Source organism: Tamandua tetradactyla, chromosome 15 (genome assembly GCF_023851605.1).
Source record: "Tamandua tetradactyla isolate mTamTet1 chromosome 15, mTamTet1.pri, whole genome shotgun sequence".
Lineage (NCBI taxonomy): Eukaryota > Metazoa > Chordata > Mammalia > Pilosa > Myrmecophagidae > Tamandua > Tamandua tetradactyla.
The window spans coordinates 33,367,508-33,390,698 of record NC_135341.1 but is presented as its reverse complement, the minus strand read 5'-3'; the positions used below and the strand labels follow the sequence as shown (position 1 = coordinate 33,390,698).

The 23,191-nt window shown below is 59.4% G+C and overlaps 2 protein-coding genes across 5 annotated transcripts in view; both read left to right on the top strand.

Annotated features, from left to right (window-relative positions):
- Positions 1–13,116, top strand: part of NISCH (nischarin) — a 37,436-nt gene extending 24,320 nt beyond the window's left edge. The window contains exons 14-21 of one of the 3 annotated variants that reach the window (XM_077129050.1): positions 3,909–4,033; positions 5,126–5,175; positions 5,728–7,131; positions 9,122–9,500; positions 10,058–10,214; positions 10,660–10,788; positions 11,332–11,493; positions 11,927–13,116. In XM_077129050.1, the coding sequence (XP_076985165.1) occupies positions 3,909–4,033; positions 5,126–5,175; positions 5,728–7,131; positions 9,122–9,500; positions 10,058–10,214; positions 10,660–10,788; positions 11,332–11,493; positions 11,927–12,537 (3,017 nt within the window). In that variant the 3' untranslated portion in view covers positions 12,538–13,116. Of the gene's footprint in view, positions 1–229; positions 3,889–3,908; positions 4,034–5,125; positions 5,176–5,727; positions 7,132–9,121; positions 9,501–10,057; positions 10,215–10,659; positions 10,789–11,331; positions 11,494–11,926 lie in introns of those variants that run through there. The other 2 variants (XM_077129051.1, XM_077129052.1) reach the window with 2 other exon arrangements.
- Positions 13,117–14,971: 1,855 nt separating this feature from the next.
- The window catches only part of STAB1 (stabilin 1), a 24,954-nt gene continuing 16,734 nt past the window's right edge, over positions 14,972–23,191 (top strand). For both annotated transcript variants that reach the window (XM_077129048.1, XM_077129047.1), the window contains exons 1-17: positions 14,972–15,140; positions 18,293–18,429; positions 18,723–18,838; positions 19,082–19,167; positions 19,245–19,314; positions 19,673–19,768; positions 20,020–20,130; positions 20,354–20,550; positions 20,750–20,880; positions 21,072–21,199; positions 21,481–21,566; positions 21,680–21,817; positions 21,925–22,065; positions 22,240–22,302; positions 22,584–22,697; positions 22,787–22,840; positions 23,093–23,173. In XM_077129048.1, the coding sequence (XP_076985163.1) occupies positions 15,060–15,140; positions 18,293–18,429; positions 18,723–18,838; positions 19,082–19,167; positions 19,245–19,314; positions 19,673–19,768; positions 20,020–20,130; positions 20,354–20,550; positions 20,750–20,880; positions 21,072–21,199; positions 21,481–21,566; positions 21,680–21,817; positions 21,925–22,065; positions 22,240–22,302; positions 22,584–22,697; positions 22,787–22,840; positions 23,093–23,173 (1,830 nt within the window). In that variant the 5' untranslated portion in view covers positions 14,972–15,059. The remainder of the gene's footprint in view (positions 15,141–18,292; positions 18,430–18,722; positions 18,839–19,081; positions 19,168–19,244; positions 19,315–19,672; positions 19,769–20,019; positions 20,131–20,353; positions 20,551–20,749; positions 20,881–21,071; positions 21,200–21,480; positions 21,567–21,679; positions 21,818–21,924; positions 22,066–22,239; positions 22,303–22,583; positions 22,698–22,786; positions 22,841–23,092; positions 23,174–23,191) is intronic.

Here is a 23,191-nt window from a genome sequence, read left to right as displayed (position 1 = left end):
ACTGGCAGCTAGGGCTTGTTACTTTACCAAATCCGGAGCCTGAGCCCTCTGTGGGCAGCTTTCTTTTATACACTGCCTCGTCTCTGTGGCTCTTGTGTGACCTAGCCCCAAAAATGGTGTGTATGGGGGGATGCCGAGATGGGATGTCTGTCCCCGTGGACCCATGGAAGACCAATCGCTGTCATCTGCATGAAGCATTTTCAAAGGATGGTTTCACCTCTGAACCCAGGCATCCTCGGAGATGAGTGAGTGAAGCAGGTCCCATGAGAGTATCTGCTGACCCGGCCCCCACGGAAGAGGGGCGGGTGTGCCATCCCGAGTGGAGCCGAGGCTCGGGACACACAGGAAAGAACGCCGTCTGCCCGGGCTCCTGGAGACGCAGAACTTGGTGTGAGGTCTTGGGAAAACAGTTTGACCCTATGTTTCAAAGAGCCAGAAAAGCGTTCCTGCCCCTTGACCTGGTGACCCTACTGGTGGGAATTTTGTTTTAGAGGGATAAGATAACGGGGAAGGGGGTGGTGAAATGCTCACGGCAGCATTATTTAGGCTAGCAAAACATGGGATGTGACATAGACGTCAGCGGCTGAAAGGCAGATTAGCTGTGGAACATTGCCATCAGCGAGGAAGACCAGGTGGGCACGGGAAGAGTGCTTGTGTTAAGTCAGAAAACACAAAGCAGAGCAGTGCACCGAGGTTACAAGTATGAGATGGCAAAAGAGAATTCACGAGAATGGAATGGCAGTGTTAGGTACTGAAATGATTGCTGATTGACTTTTGCCAGACTCCTGACTGAGAATTTTTTTGCTTTATTTTCTGACATTAAAGGGGAGTAGGGTTGTATCTCAGTGGAAAGCTTCCTTGACCCCATCTCCTCCAGCAGGTCTCAGCCCCTCCCCGGGCCCTCAGTAACCCTGCGCTCCCCATCCCAGCACTGGCGAGCCTGCAGAGGCGCAGCGTCTGTGTCTCTGTCTCCCACATAACTAGGCTGCTGGGGGACAGGAAGACACGTCTAGTCCTCGGGGTCAGGGGCGCAGCCAGTCCTCAGTCAAGACTTGTGTAATGAGAACATGAGTGAGTGGTGAGCACACGAGTGGAAAACAGGCTGGTAAAGAGCAGACTTTGGGTGGACAGGTAGATGAAGTGTATACTTGCAAGGCCGCAGCGTAGGCAGCACCCCTCCCCTGGCCCCCTGTGTCTGCCCAGGCCCAGGCCTCAGGTCCCCCCTCCTTACTGTTCTCACGCCCTAGGGACACTCACCGTAGTCTGTTTTCCCTTTCCCACTTACCGGACATTTAGACGTTTCCAGATTCACACCTCTGATAAATAAAACTGCACTGGATGTCTTTGTGTGCACATCTCTTTCCTTTTTGTGAGAAACAGAAAAGGTCGGGCCCCTGACTAGGGACTTCACTGATGTCCCCTTGTCCCATCCTCTGAGTGGCTTTTTCTGACCTCTTGTTTACACAGGCCATGGTCCAGGAAGGAAGCGGACAGGCTATCCCTATCCACGTTTCCTCGTCTCCAAATAGGGCTTTGGTGGGGTGGGGGGAGGTAGTGTCAAGAAAATGTTTATTTCCTTATTAATGTGGAGGAATCCACATATGTTTATGTTCACCTGTGTGTCAATGACTTACCTAGATGGGCAGGAATTTCTCCCATGGGGGAGCAGCTTTGCTAACTGATGCCTGTCACTCCCAGCCTGATTCCATAGTAAGTGAACATGCCTGTGGGCTCCCAGGGGCCTCCCTGAAGGGGGTACTGTCCAGTGACCAGAGGCCCTGGTCATCTGACAGGCTGTCATCCAGCTTTTTAGAGCCCTAGAGGGTTGTGACCAATGGAGGCTGATGTGCAAAATGCCAGAGTTGATTTTCCATTTGGGTCCTGTGTCTGAGAGGAAGCCATGTAGAGAGGTGGTGAGGAACAAGCACCCGTGGGCTGGTTTGGTTTGAGGTCCGACATCCCCACTTCCCGGCTGTGTAATCGGGACACTTGTAGCCTCTCTGAAGCTCTATTTGCTCAACTCTAAAGTCGATACATGCAACTTCATCGATTCTGAGATGCACGTGTTTCCATCACATGACTTCTGGCATTGAGCTGCGTCTTGCAGTCAGTGGCTTCTCGTAGTTGCTGTCAGCCAGCTGGTGCTCGTGATGGAGTTGCATGCAACCTTCCGTGGACACTTTTGCTAGAAACAAGATAGTGCCACATCCACGCATCTTAGATTTGATGACCCATGGTATGAGAGGTATGTGGGAGCTGATACTTAGGAAGCATTTAGCACGGCTCCTGACTCGTCAGTGGTCAATAAGGGCTTCATTTTCCCACATCTTTGTTGGGGAGGTTCAGGATGACCAGGACAGTGCTCCTGGTCTGCATACCTAAAGGAGAATAGGGCAGAATGGCTTAGGGACATTTGGAGAAGGGAGGTGTGTTACGTTTAGAAGCAGAGAAGGCTTTGCAGTGCCAGTGGTATCCTAGGCAAATCTTGAAAAGCAGATAGGCTTTGAATAGGTCAGGGAGAAGAGGGGTGGGTTCCAGGGGAGGAGAGCCGCATGGGCGGAAGACCAGGAAGGCCGCATTGGCATCCCCACGCCTGGCTGTGTGCTTGCCACCCTTCCTGCCTGTCCGTAGCCCCTGCTGCTTTGAATTTGGAGGCATCTGGCCTGAGTCCTCTGCCTGCCTAGCCCATGGGCAGAGGACCTGTGTTGCCTGAGTTATGGGGGTCTCATGTCCTCTAGGGCTGAGTCATTTAATTGGGCTGTGGTGTCTCTGTTTGGTGGTAAAGCGGGGCTATTGAGGCAGGCCCCAGACTTCACCAGACCTCTGTAAGCTAGTGGTTGATGTCCAGTGTTCACCCAACTAGCTGAGTTTAGGAACATGTTAAAAAGTTTTGCCCTCCACAGTCTAAAAAATGTCTGGAGTGAAATGATGGTCCCAGACGTGCTATGCTCATGAGACCTTCAACAGGGTTAAAGACACTGTGTTTCCCAGGTGTATGAGTCAGAATGCGCTGACCATGGGAGGAGGCCCAGGAAGGGCTGGTGGAAAGCAGCCAGGGGTGCTGGGCACAGGCTGTGTTCACCAGCCCTGGGGGAAATCAAGGTCCTCAGAAAAGTCCAGTCTTCCAAGTGAAGCTCAGGAAGTCAGGGGGGTGGCATTTAGTCATTTTTTTGAAACAATTCTCTTGGAGTTTAAGCGTTTAAGGCTCTTGATGGACATATTGCCAAACTGCTTTCTCAGCAGGCAGGCCAGCTCACACCCCAGCACCCACCTCTGCCCAGTGAAGCCGGGTGCAGGTTGCAGAGTTGGTCTAAGCATTGCCAAAGTTATAGACAAATACTGATCTCTTGTTTTAACTTGCATTTCTTTGATTACTTGTGAGGGTGAACATTGTTTTCATGTGTTATAATCCATTAACCATTCTTCTACGGAATATGTCTGTTCATGTCCTTTGCACGGTTTCGCAAAGGGATTTCCACTTTCTCCCAACACTTTTTGTAATCCATAAGAGATTTTGTGGATTAAAGATACCAACTTTTTGTCAAATATTGTAAACACCTTTTTCTCATTTCATTTAGTTTTGATTGATTGTGTCAGGGTTTCTTTTTCTTTTTTTCAGGGTTTCTTTTTGATTGGCAGAAGTTGAAAGTATTTTTGTAGTCCTCCCTCTGTTTATTTCTTTGTGTTTATGCTGAGAAAATCTGTCCTTATGTTGAGATTGGATAAGCAGCCATTTATTCCTTCTTTGAGTTATTTTAAGATTTCAGTTTGGACATTTCCTTCTGTAATCCCTGTGGCTGGGTTTTGATGCCTCGGCCATGCTGGTAGCCCAAGGACCCAGCCCCATTTGTTGAATGGCTGCCCTCCTTGCCTCGCCTGCCCCACCCGCCCACCCCTGGTCTCTCCAGGAATCATGTTCGTGCAGGAGGAGGCCCTGGCCAGCAGCCTCTCATCCACCGACAGTCTGACTCCCGAGGACCGGCCCATGGCCCGGGCGTGCTCCGATTCCTTGGAATCTCTTCCTGCGGGACAGGTACTGCCTTCCTCCTGCTCTGGGGACTTGGTGTCCTCTGCGGGCCCATTTCTCTGGACTGAGGTTGTTTAGAAGCAGGAAGTGGTCCGGCTGGAGTTGTGGCATATGTTTCCAGTGTTTGGCCCCCTCTGATTTGCCCACCCAGCTTTCTGTTGGACATGCCGCTCCTTCAGTCTTCATGGCCAACCAGCAGCGTGGTGTCGAGTCAGAGGCTCGTTCCTGAGGCATTGGTGGGAGTGACACCCCCTCCTGTTGGCCCTGTTGGAGACAGCCGGATGACCTCTGAGCCCCCATGAGGGTCTACCCCGGGGAAGTTAGCCCAAAAGGTCCCTGTGGAGGGTTAAGTTTGGGTCCCCCCCAAAAAAGAGGTTTTTTCCGTGCTGCCTGGTACTCCTGGGGCAATTCTGCTTATTCCCATTCCCACACGTCAGTCTCAGTAGGCAGGAGCCCGGTGTGACTCTGGCACCTCCTCTGTGGCTGCTCATAGGGGTCCCCAAGCCCTTTCTGTGCCCTTGGAAGGGAATGGAGGAAGGAAGTGCAGTGTGAGCACTCACTTGACTGGGGGCTGTGCACAAGAGGTGTACTTGGTGCCTGGGCCTCTCTCCCGGCCTGCCTCGCCTCTGTTTAACAGTGCACGGTCACCTAGCTAGTGAGACAGAGCCAGGACCTGAGACCAAGAGTGTGGGGTCTAGACCTGGGGTCTTCCCTGCCACCCAGATTTGGGGGGATCTTGCATGCAATGCACCCTCTGCTGATGTTAGGGCCAGACCATGTTGGCGGACTGTCCACATGGGCCCTCCAGGGAACACTTAACTGGAGGGTGGTGGAGGCCCTAGCCCAGGGGTTAGGCACATAGGCTGGAGTCACACTGACTTCAGTGTGGATCCCAGCCCTGCCAGGGGTTAGCAGGGCAGCTGGGCTGGTTTCCCTGCCTCTTTAGGCCCCAGAGTGCACCCAGAGTGAAGCATAGGGATGGCGAGGAGCCTCTCGCAGGGCAGTGAGGGAGGGCAAGGTTCCTGGCTCAGGGTCAGGCCACCAAGTCCCGGGGAGAATCTGTGCAGGTGGGGCTGACCACCAGCCCTTCTCTTTCAGGCAGCTCCTGAAGATTTAAGGGATGTGCCAGGAGCTGTTGGCGGGGCAAGGTAAGAAAAAGGCTGAGAGTATTCTGAGCCTGGCTGCCTTTGTCCAGTGCCCTTTGCACAGCACACAGACAGCTTTGGGCTAGGAGTAATCAGTTAGATTGTGCTAAAAATTAAAGTTTTAAGGTCCTTAGACCCACCCTAACTCACTCTCCTCTCACCCCCCCACCCAAGGCTACTGGGTGCCCTTGTAGGGAGTGGTTGAGGACCAGTGGGATTGTGCCTTGGAGCACTCATTGCCTTTGGGGCTTCTGGCCAGCCCTCTTAGTGAATGAGAAGTCTTTGGGGGGCCCTCCCTGTGGAAACAGGTCTGGTCTGGCTCTGATTGGAGCCCCTGGGAGCATGTGCTACTCCTAACCTGGCAGCTACAGCCTTCTGTGCTGTATCTCAGCTCCCTACCAGGCACTTGTCCTGGGAACAGGCTTGGCTGTTTAGGGCGCCTGGGAGACCTGTGAATTGGTTCCTGGGGCCGGGGTGCAGTGGCAGACTTTCGAAAAGGGGGGTGGGGGGCTTCCAGCCGGGCACTTCACTCAGCCTCCACCCCTTACCACACAGTCCCGAGCACGCGGAGCCGGAGGTCCAGGTGGTGCCCGGGTCCGGCCAGATCATCTTCCTGCCCTTTACTTGCATTGGCTACACGGCCACCAACCAGGACTTCGTCCAGCGCCTGAGCACGCTGATCCGACAGGCCATCGAGCGGCAGCTGCCTGCCTGGATCGAGGCTGCCAACCAGCGGGAGGAGGGTCTGGGCGTGCAGGATGAGGAGGAGGACGAGGAAGAGGTGGCTGCCGAGAACCGCTACTTTGAAATGGGGCCCCCAGATGTAGAGGAAGAGGAGGAGGGGGGCCCGGGGGAGGAAGATGACGAGGAAGAGGAGGAGGAGGAAGAGGAGGGTGAGGAGGAGCGCCTGGCTCTGGAGTGGGCCCTGGGTGCGGACGAGGACTTCCTGCTGGAGCACATCCGCATCCTCAAGGTGCTGTGGTGCTTCCTGATCCACGTGCAGGGCAGCATCCGGCAGTTTGCCGCCTGCCTGGTGCTGACCGACTTCGGCATTGCCGTCTTTGAGATCCCGCACCAGGAGTCCCGGGGCAGCAGCCAGCACATCCTCTCGTCCCTGCGCTTTGTCTTCTGCTTCCCTCACGGTGACCTCACCGAGTTTGGCTTCCTTATGCCTGAGCTGTGTCTGGTGCTCAAGGTACGGCACAGTGAAAACACACTCTTCATCATCTCTGACGCTGCCAACCTGCACGAGTTCCACGCGGACCTGCGCTCGTGCTTCGCCCCCCAGCACATGGCCATGCTGTGCAGCCCGGTACTCTATGGCAGCCACACCAGCCTGCAGGAGTTCCTCCGCCAGCTGCTCACCTTCTACAAGGTGGCGGGAGGCTGCCAGGAGCGCAGTCAGGGCTGCTTCCCCGTCTACCTGGTCTACAGTGATAAACGCATGGTGCAGACAGCTGCCGGCGACTACTCGGGCAACATTGAGTGGGCCAGCTGCACGCTCTGCTCAGCCGTGCGGCGTTCCTGCTGTGCGCCCTCCGAGGCCGTTAAGTCCGCCGCCATCCCCTACTGGCTGTTACTCACGCCCCAGCACCTCAATGTCATCAAGGCTGACTTCAACCCCATGCCCAACCGTGGCACCCACAACTGTCGTAACCGCAACAGCTTCAAGCTCAGCCGCGTGCCGCTCTCCACCGTGCTGCTAGACCCCACGCGCAGCTGCACCCAGCCGCGTGGCGCCTTTGCCGATGGACACGTACTGGAGCTGCTCGTGGGCTACCGGTTTGTCACCGCCATCTTCGTGCTGCCCCACGAGAAGTTCCATTTCCTGCGTGTTTACAACCAGCTGCGGGCCTCGCTGCAGGACCTGAAGACCGTGGTTATCGCCAAGACACCTGTGGCTGGGGAGAGCTCCCGGAGCCCCCTCGTGGATGGCCAGCCTGCCGAGGGAAGGGCCAGGTGAGGCCAAGCCCAGGTCCCAGGGAGGGTGGGGGAGCATAGGCCTGCCATGTGCATGAGCAAATGTCCAAGGAGCTCACATCAGGGTGTCTGAGACCACTCAGCTGACAGTGGAACCCCAAGCACCCGCAGCTTGTGGGCGCCTGTGCCTGACGCAGCTCTCACAGGGCCCTTCTGCTCCTCAGCATCAACTCCGCTCCTCAGCACCCTCTGCTTTGCCCTCGGCTCCCTCAAGCTGACTGGCTAGGCTGCTCCTTATCTCGTAAGGCTGTGGAAGAGGCCCAGGAAAGCTTCTTTTTCACAAACACAGACTGGGCCCTGGGCTCCCCTCACAGTGCGGGGCAGGTTGAAGGTCCCCCACTTTGCCTGCCCAGCGGGAGAGCCACAGGCTCTGGGCGTGTTGAGGCCAGGGGAACGATCACCTTCACCCTGGTTGTTTGTATTTTGTGGCACTGGGTCTGAGTGTGGCCTCCAGGCCTCCCCCCACCCAGGGGCCCACAGCCCTGAGACCCAGCTCAGAAAGAACTGGCTGCTGAGGGGCCCTTACTTTATGTATAATTTGGGGGTCCCTTCCAAAGGAACCCTTTTGGCTACGAGTGGTAAGCTCTGAGTACCTGAGCCAACTGGGTCTTCGCTTCCCTTTCCTCCTAGTGGAGACAGGTACAGAGAGGGAAGGATTTGGACATTTTGCTCCTGGCCCCCACCCTTCAGCCAGCAACCCTGTCTCCCTGTTCTTTCCTCTCTCTACTCTCCATCTTGCTCTGCTCCTGCCCCGCTGAGCCTGGCCTCCCTGTACTCTAAGAAATTCTCTTGCCGGGTTTCCCTCAGGGTTACCTGGGGATGGGGGAGGTGGACCCTGTTCCCCCGTGGGTGCCCCCACTGCTCCCATTGCTGACTCCTAGCTTCGCATTTGCAGAGGTTCCAACTTGGGGAAGAAAGCCCTTCATTTGTCTAAACCTCCTCTCCCCTGAGACACAGTCTAACTCATTTTCTCTTCCATCCTGGTGGACAGTGGAGATCCTGTACTTGCCCCTGCCTCACTCCAGTACCTCCCGGGATCTACCTTCTCTCTGTGACCCCTGACCCCCAGCTGATGTTCCCAAATGGCTTCTGGCCTCCTGGCCTCTTCCTAGCTGAATCTGGTACCTTTTATGCTTAGTTCAAGTTCCGTGCCCTCCATAGAACCCCTGGTATCCCAGGTGCTGGAAAGAAGCTTGTGATGGAGGTGGCCCTGGGTGGCCCCTGTGCTGAGCTCTTGAGTGGTAGATACCTTGTTTTCATCTCCCCGCCATCCCCCAAACCTGGCTGGAATTACACAGGGACTCATGCAGAAATGTGTCCCTGCCCTAGCACCACAGGAGGGCAGCGCAGAGAGTTCTTGAGGGCGTTAGCAAAGGACAAGGTCCTTTGAGAAGACACCATCCAGAACATCCCTGTGGGCATGTAGGCCAGTGGCAGGGGCCCCGCCACTTTTCATGAGCTTTAAGTCTTCTGAGTATTGTCTGATCTCGGGCATGAAAGGGATCAGTGAAAACCCTGTGTGGCCACTTGCAATGTGGGTGGGTTGGGTAAGGGCCTGAGCCACCTGAGGACTCCCTGGAGAACAAATTGAGGGACCGTTTAAATTCTTGGTTCTCACCTCCACAAGTACCTGGCCCCGTGGTCTACACTCTGAACTCTGTACTGTCAGCTGTAACACCTAACATCTTCTCAGAGAGGGTTTTCAGTTCATGGGCCAAAGTTCTCTACCACAGGCATCTGGCTAACTCAGCCTTGGGGTGCAGTTTGCTTCCATCTGTCCATCTCCTTCCCAAGAGGGAGGGCCTGGGCGTTCTCCCTCTCTTGCTTGGTTCTTCCCACATCCCCGGGGGGCCCCAGAGCTGACAGGTGATGTGCACACTTGCCTTGACTCTGAGGTTGGGCATGTTATGAACCTCCATTTGGAGTCCACATGTTAATATGGTGTTTCTTGGTGGGTGGGGCGATGCAGCAACGACCAGTGTTCCCAGGAGGCCCCAGCGGAGGCCCCAGCTCCAGCCCCTGCCCCAGTGGATGCCCCAGGCGTGGCCCTGGCCCCAGTGGAGGTCTCAGCTCCTGGCCCAGCAGAGGCCTTGGCCCCAGAGGAGACCCCAGCGCAGGTCCCGGCCCCAGAGGAAACCCGGGCAGAGGCTCCATCCCTGGAAGAGACCCCAGCAGAGGCCGTCTTGCAAGCTGAGACCCCTGCCCAGTACCCGAGTGACCAGCTGATCCAGTCCACGTCGGAGGAGAACCAGATACCCTCACACCTGCCCGTCTGCCCTTCGCTCCGGCACATCGCCAGCCTGCAGGGAGGCTCCATCATCGAGTTATTCCACAGCAGCATTGCCGAGGTAGCAGGGTCCGGGGCCCTTAGTCTTACTAGTTGACACTTGTGTGGAGGGGCAGGTCTGCTTCTGGCATTGCATGATTCTGAGGGCTGAGACAGGACTCGCCTGGGGGTCAGTCTCAGGTTCTTGGGTTTCTCTGACATTGAGCAGTTAAACGTGGATTAGCTGGCTTCTCTTCCAGCTCCAGCAGGTCATAGCTGTGAGGACCTGAGTAGTGTGGATCTGGGCCACCCACCCCTGAACAGTTGTCTTCTCTGTCCTCAGCTCCCTCTGTAGCCACTCCTAGCCTTCGGCCCCTGAAGACCCTGTCCTCACCCCCTTACCCCAGTCCTCACTTCCTCTCTGCTTGAGTTTATAAATACATTGATAAGAGGTGGGCAGCTTCCTGTGTGTTCCTTTTGAGGCTACTGGCATATCCCTGCAATGTACAAGTCACTAAGGCAGTGGGGCCAAGAGAAGGGAGCTCTTATTTTCAGGCCTGGTCTGAAAGAAAAGAGGGTGCATCCCCCCCACGTGACTCTGCTGTCCTACAGGCCCAAACCTGACCCCTCTGTCTCCAGGTTGAAAACGAGGAACTGAGACACCTCATGTGGTCCTCAGTGGTGTTCTACCAGACGCCGGGGCTGGAGGTCACCGCCTGCGTATTGCTCTCCACCAAGGCCGCGTACTTCGTGCTACATGATGGCCTCCGTCGCTACTTCTCAGAGCCGCTGCAGGGTAGGCGCCAGGGCCCGCTGGGCCAAGAGCATGGAGCTGTTCTCCATCAGCAGGGTTCCCTAACCCTGCTGGACCTAACTGTGGCATCAGGCAGCGACTCTGCTGCTCTGAGAATCCCTGTGTGAGGCAGGAGGGTAATAATAGCACTTCCCCTGGGAAAGCACCGAGCCAGGAACCAGCGAGTGCTCAGGACTGCCCTGGGTGAGGTTGGAACTAGGCAGTGTCTGCCCCGTGGGCCCTCAGTGGGAGTTCCAGCCAGGTAAGGCCTGGACCCCAGAACGTGTTGCCCACAAGGCCTTGTGTGTACAGACTGGGTGGTGGCTCCTCTCCAGCCTTTGGCAGGCTTGGCCACCAAGAGGCCCGATCCCTACTGGACACAGCTGCCCCTGGAACTCTCACCCTTGCACAGCAGCCACCACACTTGCTCTGTTTCTCTCCATCACAGATTTCTGGCATCAGAAAAATACTGATTACAACAACAGTCCCTTCCACATCTCCCAGTGCTTTGTTTTAAAACTCAGTGACCTGCAGTCAGTCAATGTCGGACTTTTTGACCAGTATTTCCGGCTGACGGGTGAGTGCCCCACTGTGCTTTGTCCTATTTTAGGTGAAGGCCGGTGTCACCAGGGGCTTCCACCTTCCATACACGAGTGCCTTATCTTAGGCAGAGTTATCTCTCCTCTTCCAAGCCCGTCAGCCCGGGTGGGAGGAAGCAGCTCCAGGAACTGTTGAGCATGCAGAACTCACCCCTGAGCTGGGTGAGAGGCGGGGTGGGCAGCAGCAGTGTGCCGGGCCAGGGAGCCGAGGGCCAGCATGCAGGCAGAGCGGGCCCTGGGTTCACAGGCAGGATGTTTCTGACTCACACTTCCTGAAGAGAAAAAGCTAAGCTCTTTCCCTAATGCCTCTCTATCCCCTTTTGGAAAAATGTCACAGCCCTTCCGGCCTGAGAAATGGCCGTCTCCTTAGACCCTTAGCCGTGCTCTCCCATGTGGCCCTCTTGGTCCTGAGTTTTCAGGTCTGTGTTGAGACCTGTTAGAGATGAGAGGTGGCTCCAGAGGGGCAGAATGGGGCTGGAGGAGTGGTGGCCTGTGACCATGACTGGCCCCTTCTCGTGCAGGCTCCTCCCCAGTGCAGGTGGTTACCTGCTTGACACGAGACAGCTACCTGACACACTGCTTTCTACAGCACCTCATGGCTGTGCTCTCCTCGCTGGAGCGCACGCCCTCCCCTGAGCCTGCCGACAAGGACTTCTACTCCGAATTTGGGAACAAAACTACAGGTACGTCCATTCCAGGTACTGCTCACAGCCCCACCCAGCTCAGGCTGCAGGCAGGACCCGGGTGCCACCACACTGCGTCCTCGGGCACAGCCAGCTCTGGAGCCCCTCAGGACACTGGAACCCTCTCTGCCAGTGTCCCTCTCATTTCTTCTGTCTCTCTTTCTGCTTAGCTGGCCAGGGTTTTCTGTGGGACTTTTCCATGGCCGAGTCTCCATCCCAGCAAACCTGAGCCATCCAGCAGACACATCCCAAGTGTCTGCCCTGGTGTGGGCTGCTGGCTTGTGGGTCTGTGCCTGAGGAGGGGACTGGGAGGGCTCGCCCCTGCCTGACAAATGGCAGTCCATGCAGGGCTCGCCGAGTGGCCTGGAGCCACTGACACCCCAGCCCCACGGTCTAGTCCTTAGACTAGACCCCTGCACATCCCTCTCTTCAGGGAAAATGGAGAACTATGAACTGATCCACTCGAGTCGTGTCAAGTTCACCTACCCCAGTGAGGAGGAAATTGGGGACCTGACATTCATCGTGGCTCAGAAGATGGCTGCCCCAGAGAAGGCGCCAGCCCCCAGCATCCTGCTGTACCTGCAGGCCTTCCAGGTGGGTGCGCCACCCCCTGGGCGCTGCAGGGGCATGCTGCACCCCAAGACACTCCTGCTCACGAGCACCGAGATCTTCCTGCTGGATGAAGATTATGTCCACTACCCGCTGCCCGAGTTCGCCAAGGAGCCTCCCCAGAGGGACAGGTACCGGCTGGATGATGGCCGCCGTGTCCGCGACCTGGACCGCGTGCTCATGGGCTACCAGACCTACCCACAGGCCCTCACCCTTGTCTTTGATGATTTTCAGGGCCATGACCTCATGGGTACCGTCACCCTGGACCACTTTGGGGAGGTGCCGGGTGGCGCGGTCAAGGCCGGTCAGGGCTGCGAGGTGCAGTGGCAGGTGTTTGTGCCCAGTGCTGAGAGCCGCGAGAAGCTCATCTCGCTGCTGGCCCGCCAGTGGGAGGCCTTGTGCGGCCGGGAGCTGCCTGTTGAGCTCACCGGCTAGCCCACTGCACGGCCGCCCCCCGTATCCAGCCTGGTACCCACCCAGAACGGGGAAGCAGGCTTTTTTTGTTCTTTTGAAAAATCTGCTCTCCTCCCTTTTGGTACCTTAATCTGACTCTCCTTGAAGAGAAAGTGAACACACGTGTCCAGTTCATTCTTTTGAATCCTGGGATCAAAATGCCCCGTCCAGGGCTGCCCATCTTGTCAGCCTCCTGTGGTGTGTTGCCTGCCCCCTGGGGTGGCAGGACCGACACCTAGTATTGTGTCTTTTGTCGTGGCACTGTTGTTGACACGTGGCACTGTGGGTCTTTATGTGTCCTGTCCTGAAGTGTCGAGTCCTGTCCTTTGTTGCTTTGCTGTGGTCGTTGGCCTTTTGCTGCCCGTCATGAAGCTGGTAGTGAAACGCACATTGCAGGCCCCTGCCCGGGGGCAGCTTTTCACAATGAAGCCTTCCCCTGGACCATGGGGAAGGGTGCCCCAGGCCTTGGGGCTGAGGGTGGGGCCGGGGCCTAGAGCTGCCAGCACTGAGCGTGACTCCGTTGCCTACTTTCTCTGTTCCAATAAAGCAAAGTTTGACACAGTCTGGGTCTTTTATTCCAGGTGCCACTGGGGTCCCAGCAGGCGTGGGGCAGAGAAGGTGCCCTGCAGCCATGGGAAAATGAGGTGTTGGGGAGAGAAAGGTGGGTGGGGAGGTGGGAGGGCCTTCTAGGGCCAGATGCTTGTTGGGCAGCCTGGAGTGAAGTGATGGAGGATGGCTGGGGACCTCCCTTGACAGTGCCATGTTGGGCTAGGCCTAAATTGCCAGCCTCAGGGGTGAACGAAAGGAGTCTGTGGCACTCCTCAGGAACAGCTGATGCCTGCTTCTTCAGCTTGGCCCTACAGGCCTCAAGTTTCTCACCTGGATCCAACCCCACTACATGATGTAGTTTATTGTGGGGAACAGGCCTGGAGTCTGGGATCACCAGCATGGATGTGGGGGCCAGGCAGGGTCCCACTAAGATGGTCTTTGACTGCCAGCAGAGAAGTGTGGGGTGGGGTGGGGCCCAGGTGTTAGGGTAGGGGAGAGGACCCTGAGGCCATCTGCATCCATATCCTCAGAGGTAAGGGGGCCGCCTCAGGGAGCCCTGCTGAGGTAACACCTAGGATTTCTGAGGCAGTCCCTGTGCCCCAACCCAACCTCGAATCTACTACAAATGGCCACCTGGCTCTATGGTCCGCCTTTGCCTCTCTCCATCTCAGTTATACCATCTGTAAATGCCAGACTGGGGCTACCACATAAAGGACTCACCACCTGGGCTACTGTCCCCAGGCCCCACAGGCTGAGAGAGGCTGGCAACAGCTGTCCCCAACACAAGGACAGGATCTCTGTGGGGAGAGACTGCAGGCAGCGGGCCTGCAACTGAATGTTCAGTGCTGTTGAGCTGAGTGACCTTGGACAAGTTACCTAGCCCCTCTGAGCCTCAGTTTTCCTACCAGTAACCAAAGGGAAATGAAAGTACCCACATTCATTCATTCATTCCACAAGTATGTATTAAGCATCTACTCTGTATGCCAGCCAGACACCTCCCCTGCTCTCCTAGAGCTGACATTCCAGTGGGATAGTTATATCCCACTGGAGACATAACTAAAGCCAGTGTCAGCTGGTGGCTGGAGCAGATGAAACTGGAAGGACCCTGCAGCCTGGGTACAGGGACACTCTCTGACCTGGTGACCTTTGACCTGAGACAGGACTTAAGAGAAGTTCTGGGGTGATGGTTGCCACCAAGGGAGCTTGCTTGACACTTTTTTGGAGTAAAAAGGCCATCTCGGCTGGAGGAGAGCAGGAGGAGGCAGTGGAAGCCAGCCAGTCACATGGGCTGCTGAGTGGGTCGGGGAGGGAGGGGCCCCACCCAGGGGAGAGAATGGAGATGCACTTTGCAAGTGAGGGCCAGGGCGGGGGAGGCCTAGCGATTGGAACTGGCCAGTGAGAGGATGCGCTACCCCATGGGGTATCTGCTAGGTTCAGCACCCAGCACATAGCCTTTAGCAGGTGGCAAGGCTGAAGTGGGCACATTCACACCGACTCAGAAGCTGCTTTACCTCCTGGATGACCAGAATCCCACAGGACCTCTGAAAAGGCTCAGCCTGGCAGACAGATGGGGTGGGGAGTCATTTGCATTTGCTTTGGAGCCTCAGACTTTGGCTGGGGGTGGGGGGTTGGGGGGGGTGGCGCTAATGGTGTATGGAGAGGCTGGGACAGCCAGGAGGAGGGTCCCAGGCCGGGAAGCCATGAGCAGGGTCTGGGCCGACCACGCAGGGGTCAGCGGGCAGTGCTTTCCCTTCCGTCTGCAGGCTGCTGATACGCAGGAGGAAATCCTGGCTGGTTCCTGCGGCGGGGGGAGCTGGCGGGGCCTCCGACGCTTTTAAGGCGACTGCCCGCCCCATCCCGCCTGTCCACCCTGTGCCTGCCTCCTAGAGCTCACTCCCCACGCCGCTGGCAGCCCCAACTGTTTCCCAGACAGTGTCAGCCAGCCACCGCCTGCCATGGCGGGGCCCCGGGACCTCCTGCTGCTGTGCCTCCTGGCCGTCTGCCTGGTGGGCTCCAGCTTTGTTAGGGGGCAGAAGGTGAGTGGGAATGGGTGTGAGGGGTGTGGTGGTGAGGCTCTGCCAGTCAGCAGTGGGGGCAGGGAGGATAGGGGGCTGGGGCCATGTGGGGCCGCTGGCGTCTGTCCTCTGATCAGGCGCAGGTGGCTGGGCTGCTGTGCCTACCTCCTCGGGCTGATGGTCTGTGTCTGGGCACCTGGGGCGGCAGGGGCACGGTGGCCTGTGCTCCTCAAACTGTGCCCCAGACAGCTGATCATGTGGTGTGGCACCCGCCTAGGGGTGAGGGGGTGTAAAGCCAGGTCCTGCCCCCTCTTCCCAGACTGAGCTCCAGACCCCTATGTGACCCTGGCCTGGGGATTGGAGAGGTGATTGCCCCCAACCCATGCGGGGCTGGCAAACCAAGAGGCCCACGTGGAACACCGGCGTGCATGCTGGGAGTGAGCACGTGTGCGGGCCTGTGCCCAGGCCTGAGCGTGCCTGGAGCCACAATGAGATTTGCAACCCCCCTCCAGGAAACACAGTCAGCGCTATCACCTTAAATCCTGAAAGCCACTGTTTATCAAATGCCCAGCCTTGCACACAGCCTGGGGGTAACACCCCCGAATCCTTGCAGCCACGGGGCACTGGGTCCTGTAGGTCTCCATGTGAGGATGCCAAGGCCCCAGGGATGCAGAAGTCAATCATTCCCGTTCTGGGAACTGCAGACCACTACCTGCCACTCCCTGTCCAGGGGTGCAGGATGGGCAGGTGGCTGTGGCAAGTTCCCCTCAAAGCCACCTGCGTGGGGGCTGTACCCAGGTGGAGGACCTTTCCTGGAGCCCAAGTTCATCTGACTATTGGGGCAGGTGCCCCTGTCCCCAAGGCACTAAGGGCAGGCTGGGGGCCAGAAAGGGGAAGGGCTTGGGCAGGGTCCCCTACCAGGCAGTTGCCACCATCAGGCTCTTTTTCTTGCACACCTTGGGGTTCCTTGTGTGGTGGTGGTGGTGGGTCCCTACCTGCTTCAGCAGACCTGGGACTGAGATGGCATCAGTCATGGTGGAAGAGCCAAGAGCTCTGGGGCTGTGCTGAGCCCTGCAGGTGGGTTCCTGCCCCTCTGTGCCTCCGTTTCCTCATATGTACAATGTAAGGAGATTTCATACATCTCACCACCTCTTTATGTTCTGGGCAATGGGGACAAGGTCACCAAGGGGCCTCAGGCCAGGACTTTCTCCCTGTAGTCAGTCATTGGTTCCGATCACCCCCAGCTGTATTCGGGGGCTGGGACACAGCCAGCTTGGACCAGGGAGGAGAGCCTGGGGGTCCTTGTGGATGGGCTGCAGCTATGCTGGCCTCCTCCCTCCCACCCTCACCGTCACTCAGCCCTCCTGGCATCCTATGTCTCATGAGAACCACTCACCGTAGATATTAGGAAACCAGGCTCCCACCGCTCCCTGGAGCCTGGGCACTCTCCCAAGCGTGGGAACAGCACTCTCCTACTTGCCCTGAGCCCTCCCTGGGGCGACCAGCATCTCCCGCCATGTGCTGACGCCCTGGCAGCTCTGCCGGGCTGCCCAGGTGGCCCTCGGGGGGTCTTCCCCTGAGCCAGCAGCTGCTCAGCCCTCGAGTTACCCAATTTCCTAGCCGCTCTCTGGCTCAGCAAAGACGGAGCCACAGGGTGGAGAATGAGACCACAACCTCCAGCCCCACGGCCTGGCACTGGGCCGCTCCCAGCAACTTCCCTGTTTTGCAGACCGCAGAGGCATAAGCAGAAAAGGCCAAATCACGGCTGCCGGGACAGGCCCTAGCATTCTCGTGCCCTTCAGAAGAAAGCGTCTGGGGCACTATTTCTTCTTTTTTTCTTGCTTCTAGAAGCCGCACATCTGTAATTTGTTCCAGGAAAGAGAGTCTGAGCTCATTCCCTTTGGATCTTAGTATGTTCAGCACTTTTCTAGATGAGAACATTTCAGCTTGTCCAGGCCATGCCCCAAGCTTCCTCCCCCCATCAAAACATAACTTTCCTCTGCCCTGTTCTCTCGCTCACTACCAGGAGATTAGATTCAGCCTCCCAGAGAACAGCGCTGTAGTTTTTTGGAATTTACTGCCTGCTGCCTGCTGCCCAAGTCCTGTCAACACCACACCTCGAATGTCTTCAATCCACCCCACAGCCCCCTCCTCAGCCCAGGCCACCCTCAGTTCTCCTTGCCCCCAACTCCACTCTGTTCTCACACCTGGGGGCCCATTTAAAATACAGACGATGTCACAGAGCAGCCCCCACCTCCACCTCGCCTGGGCTGACAAGGTCCGGCCACCCCGGCCGCCACCCGCCAGCCCCTTCCTCAGGTCATTTTCCAGCCTCTTCACTCGTGGTTGCTCCTCCCCACTTCCGGGCCTCTCTTCTGGTGTTCCCACTGCCAGGAGCACCGTCTCTGCTCAGCTCTGGTGCATGCAGCAGCAGCTGCTGCTGCTGTCGCCTCCCGAGGAAGCTTCCTGGGTTCCCCCATCCCTTTGGCTGCTGGCCTTGTCTGGGTCCTGGGTGAGCGCCAGGGGCCCGGCCCGGAATCAGGGCTCGACCACCTGGGCCTGACCAGCCCACATGCACACGGGCAGCTTGCACCCGCACGCTCACACGTGCAGGCCAGCCCTGGGCCATGGACCTGGCTGGAGATGGTCATCAGGTGGTAGCACGGGAAAAGGAGCAGCGTGACGGGTGGGGCTGACCCCACGGGGTGGGTCTTGGGGGCAGCTGCAAACCAGACTAAGTACGGAGTCACTGTACTCTCCATGCAGCGTCAGCATGCCAGTTCTTGTCTGTTTTAAATGAAAGGGAAGTATGAGCACCGGACTGAGAGCTGGGAGAAGTGGGCTCTAGCCCCCCATTAGCGCTCCATAACTAAGTGAACAAGGACCACCCTCCCCGGGCCTCAGTTTCCCCACCTGAAATGGATTGAAGCGGGAAAAAACGGCCAAATTCCCTTCACTTCAGAAGAGAGAGAGCCTGAGGCTTCTGGGCAGGAGTTAGGAGTGAGAGCAACGGTGCGTGGCTGTGACAGCAGCCCTGGCAGGCAGTGTCCCCCAGTCTCTCAGGGCCCCGTGTGTCCCGTGTCCCCCCTGAGCTGACGGGAAACTGAGGCCCAGGGAGGGGCTCAGCCTTGCTGAGGTCCAGCCTGCTGTGCTGCTCTCCGCCCGTGGCCCAGGTGCAGTCCAAACGCTGCGACACGAAGACGAAGTTTGTCACCCACACACCCTGCACCCCATGCGCTGCCATCAGGAGACGCTTGTGTCCCTCCGGCTGGTTGCGGGTGTCACCGGAGAAGATATCCCAGGACTGCCGGTGCGGCCCCCACCCCATCCCAGTCCGCTTCCAGGAACAACCCGAGGGGGGCAGGTTGAGGGCAGGGACCCATTATCCACGCGCCTGTCAGCCCCAACTACGGTCCTTCCAGTAGAGCAGTGATGGGCAGGGAGGGAGGGAGAGGGTGGGGGCAGAGGGACATTTGTCGAGCACCTGTTACATCCCAGCCCAGGCTGGGCCAGGGAGGGGAGGGGGGTAAGGGTGCTGGTGAACCGTGCGGGGTGGAGGCTGCAGCTGGGAGACCCGCCCACCTTCCCACCCTCTGTCTCCAGCTACGAGGTGCAGCTGGGGGACTCTTTGCTGTCCATGAGCGGCTGCAGCGTGGAGTGCTGGAAGCACGTGGTGCAGAAGGCCTGCTGCCCTGGCTACTGGGGATCCGAGTGCTACGGTACAGCCGGGAGTGGGAGGGGACCCCAGCCTTGCTCCTCACACTCCAGCCCCAGGCTCCCGCCTGCAGCTTCTGCCTGTGTCGCTTTCACCTTGTTCACTGAATGAACCTTTACTGACAGCCTCCAAGGGTGACTGCCTTGGGGGAGGGGCTGAGTCCCGGGCTGGCCAGAGCTGCCAGGGTCAGGGTGAATCCAGAGTCCTGGAGGTGAAACTGAGTTCTTGGTGGGCCGGGTGTCCACAGAGTGCCCTGGGGGTGCTGAGACCCCATGCAACGGCCACGGGACCTGCCTGGATGGCATGGCCAGAGACGGGACCTGTGTGTGCCAGGTAAGGGTGGGGCTGTGGATGGCACGGGGGTGGGGTGGGGGGAGTAGCCACACTGAACTGGAGCACCCCCCAACTAGGAAAACTTCAGTGGCTCTGCCTGCCAGGAGTGCCGAGACCCCAACCGGTTTGGACCTGACTGCCAGTCAGGTGAGGGGGTTAGGAGGTAGGAGGGCCGGCCGGCATCCACCTAGGGCCTAAGGCATTCATCTGGACCCCCTACAACCAGCCCCACCTGGGCCTCCAGCCTCCCTCCCTGCCCCTCTTCTGCACGCTTCCCCAACAGCGACACCCATTTCATTTTATCACACCCCAGCCCTGGCAAATGCAATGCTCCCTGGGCCCCAGGCTGGGTCAAGCCCTTCCACCTCCCTGTGCTTCTGCATCCCAGCTCTGTACCCTCAGGCTTGTCCCTGCTAGAGTTGGGTTCTGGAAATGCTGAGGGTGAGTGACCCTGCGTGTCCCCGGGTGAGGATGGGGTCCCACCTGGCTCTTGTGTCCCTGCCAGTGTGCAGCTGTGTGCACGGCGTGTGCAGACATGGGCCGCTCGGGGACGGAAAATGCCTGTGCTTTGCTGGATACACTGGACCCCGCTGTGATCAAGGTAGGCAGTGCTGCTGGGACAGCCTGAGGCACAGGTTCCTTGGGGGGCCAGAGCAGGAGAGGCGGCCTGGTCAGGGGAGGGGGTGTCATCAGGACCTCAATTGCCTAGAGGCCCAGAGAGGGCAGGGGTCTGCCCAGTCATCCAGCAAATTAGGGCAGAACCAGGAAGCAACCTGGGCTACACCTTCACCCCTGTGTCCTCCCCAACCTGGGACTTTGGGCTGCTTCAGTGCCCTCCCTCTCTCTGCTCAGAGTTGCCCGCCTGCCAGGCCCTGCGCTGCCCTAAGAACTCCCAGTGCTCCGCAGAGGCCCCCACCTGCAGCTGCCTGCCTGGCCATACCCTACAGGGCAGCGAATGCCGAGGTGAGCCTGGGTCTGGGGCCCAGGACCCCAGTGTGGGGTGGGCAGGTGTCAGGATGACATCCTTTGTCCTGGTGAGGGCAACCTGCCCACTGGCAGGGAAAGGCAGCTGTCTTCAGCGTCCAGGGGGTTAACCTGCCACTGCAACTGCAGGTCCTCTTGTTGGGGAGAGGAAGGGCTCCTGGGTGCCCAGCCCACCTGGTCTCCCCTCTCTCTGCCCTGGCAGCCCCTGACCCCTGCCGGCCCTTGCCCTGCGCTCCGCTGGCACGGTGCTCGGTGAGCCCCAAGGGGCAGGCAGAGTGCCACTGTCCTGAGGGTTACCATGGCGACGGCACGGTGTGTCTGCCCCAGGACCCGTGCATCACCAACCACGGTGGCTGCCCCAGCAACTCCACCCTGTGTGTGTACCAGCAGCCAGGCAAAGTGAGCGGGGTGCCCGCCCTGCCCCACGGTCCACCCCCAGCTGCGGGACCCTCCCTGCGCAAGTCGTGGGCTCTGTGGGAAGAGGAAGGTGACCCCGCTCTGAGGGCGGTGGTCGGGTGGAGTGGGGCTCTGCAGGCACGGCCAGTGCCAGCCGCTTCCACTGCCTGATGTCCTTCTCCGCCTCTGCGTGGCGGCCCAGGCCTTCTGCTCCTGCAAGCCCGGCCTGTTCAGCATCAACCACAACGCCTCTGCGGGCTGCTTCAACTTCTGCTTCTCCCACTCCTGCGACCGGTCGGCCACCTGCCAGGTGACCCCGGATGGGAAAGCCAGGTGGGCACAGGGGCCTCAGTTGGGGGCACAGGGGGCAGAGCAGAGAGGGCCAGCTCTGGCGGGGCGGGGGGAGCAGCAGGCAGGAGCAAGTGTGGGCACGTGGGCACCGCCCTCCCCAGCAGGGCAGTGAGGGGGGTGCAGGGTCCTGGTTATGGCCCCCCGACCCTGACCGGTGCTCTCCGCGCCCCCAGCTGCGTGTGCAAGGAGGGCGAGGTAGGGGACGGACGCGCCTGCTACGGACACCTGCTCCACGAGGTGCAGAAGTCCAGCCAGGCGGGCGTGGTGTTCCTGCGCCTGAGAGCCGCCGTCGCCATGCTGGGTGTGTGGCCCCGCTCCGGCCCCTCGCAGCCCGCAGACTGTCAGTGGGGGAAAGCCGGGCTCCGCGGAGGCTGTGGAAGCAGGCTGTGGGCTGCGGGGGGCTCACGGTGGGCCCAGAGCTGGCCACCCCGCCACCATCCCCCCCAACCTAGACCCGGTGTTCCCCACCCTTCTCTGCCCCAAGCCTGGGACTGATGCCTAAAGGTCTTCCCAGGTGCAGTCCCCCTTCCCCCAGGGGCTCCCCCAGATTCATTCGGATGCACCCTCTGCCCTGCCCCCCAGACCAGGGCTGCCGGGAGATCCTTGCCACGTCCGGCCCTTTCACGGTGCTGGTGCCGTCCGTCTTCACCTCCTCCAGGACCATGAACGTGAGTCCGTCCCCATCGAGCCCCTGACGCAGGGAGCCGAGGCCGGGCCCGGGTTCGGGGTGGCGCCGCGCCGCCCTGCGCTCACTCAGCACCCTGTCCCCCGGCGCCCGCAGGCGTCCCTGGCCCAGCAGCTGTGCAGGCAGCACATCATCGCGGGGCAGCACGTGCTGGAGGAGCCGGGGGCCCGGCAGACGCGCAGGTGGTGGACGCTGGCCGGGCAGCTCATCACCGTCAGCTTCAGCCGCTTCACGGTGAGGCGGGGGCCGGCGGAGTCCCGGGTGCGCAGCGGGTGGGGGCCCAGGAGAAGAGGCCGAGGCTGGCCTAGGAGGGCTCAGACAGACGCCCCCTGTCTCCACAGAAATACACCTACAGGTACGAGGAGCAGCCCCAGCAGACCATCACCATCCAGAGGGCCAACTACCCCGCGGCCAACGGCGTCTTCCACGTGGTCACTGCCCTGCAGTGGCAGCCCCGCCCAGGGTTCTCTGGGGACCCCTCGGTGAGCCGCACCGCCCGCTGCCCCCACCCTCAGCCCCTGGGAGACCTCGGACCCTCAGAGAGTTCCGGGGAGGAGGCAGGCCCGGTTCTGGGCAGGGCGGCAGCACGCGCCTTCCCCCGGGGCTGAGGCAGCCTCTGCCTTCCCTGGGGTCCTCACGCTCGCCACTCCCTACAGAGATCTATCGGCCAGATCCTGGCCTCCACCGAGGCCTTCAGCCGCTTCGAAACCATCCTGGAGGTGAGGTGGGGGGAGGGCTCCTGGCCCAGGACCCCTCCTTGTCCCCAGAAACTTCCCCACGGCGATCTGGGATTCTGGGTACCGTGGGCCTTTGCCCGTGCCCTGTCCTAGCTCCTGCCCCGCATAATCTTGAAGCTCTGCAGTGGCAGGGCCCGCTGCCCCGGCTTCCCGCTGCCCCCCGCTGGGAGTTCTCCCAGGACTGAGGGTGGCCAGGCCCAGGCAAGGCCCGGAGGCAGGGGCTGACCTCGGAGCCCCCCTGAGCCTCCCTCCTACCGCCACAGAACTGCGGGCTGCCCTCCCTCCTGGACGGGCCCGGACCCTTCACAGTCTTTGTCCCAAGCAACGAGGCTGTGGACAGCTTGCGCGATGGCCGCCTCATCTACCTCTTCACCGCAGTGAGATCGGATGGGGAGAAGCAGCTAGGGGTGGGGGGTGGGGGGCCCCCACCGGACCTCCAGGCGCCAAGTCCTCTCTCCCCTGCCAGGGTCTGTCCAAACTGCAGGAGCTGGTGCGGTACCACATCTACAGCCACGGCCAGGTAAGAGCCTGCCTTCGGGCCGGCTGCCAGCTCACACCCACGGCTGGGGCTGTCTCAGGGTCTGCCTGTGGGTTCTGGTTTTCCCAGGGGCCATTCTGCCCCCCATCTTCCCTTCCCTCCCCTCTGGACCATCACAGCACAGAGGAGAGTCTGGGGGCTGAGGGAGTGACTGTGAGTCACCTGGGTGGGACTGGATGTGGCCCCAAGATGTGGCCACTGCCCACCCCAAGGCCACCCTCTCTCCTGCCCTAGATGACTGTGGAGAAGCTCATCTCCAAGCGTCAGGTCCTCACCTTGGCAAATCAGGTGCTGGCCGTGAACATCTCCGAGGAGGTGAGGGTGCAGGAGCTT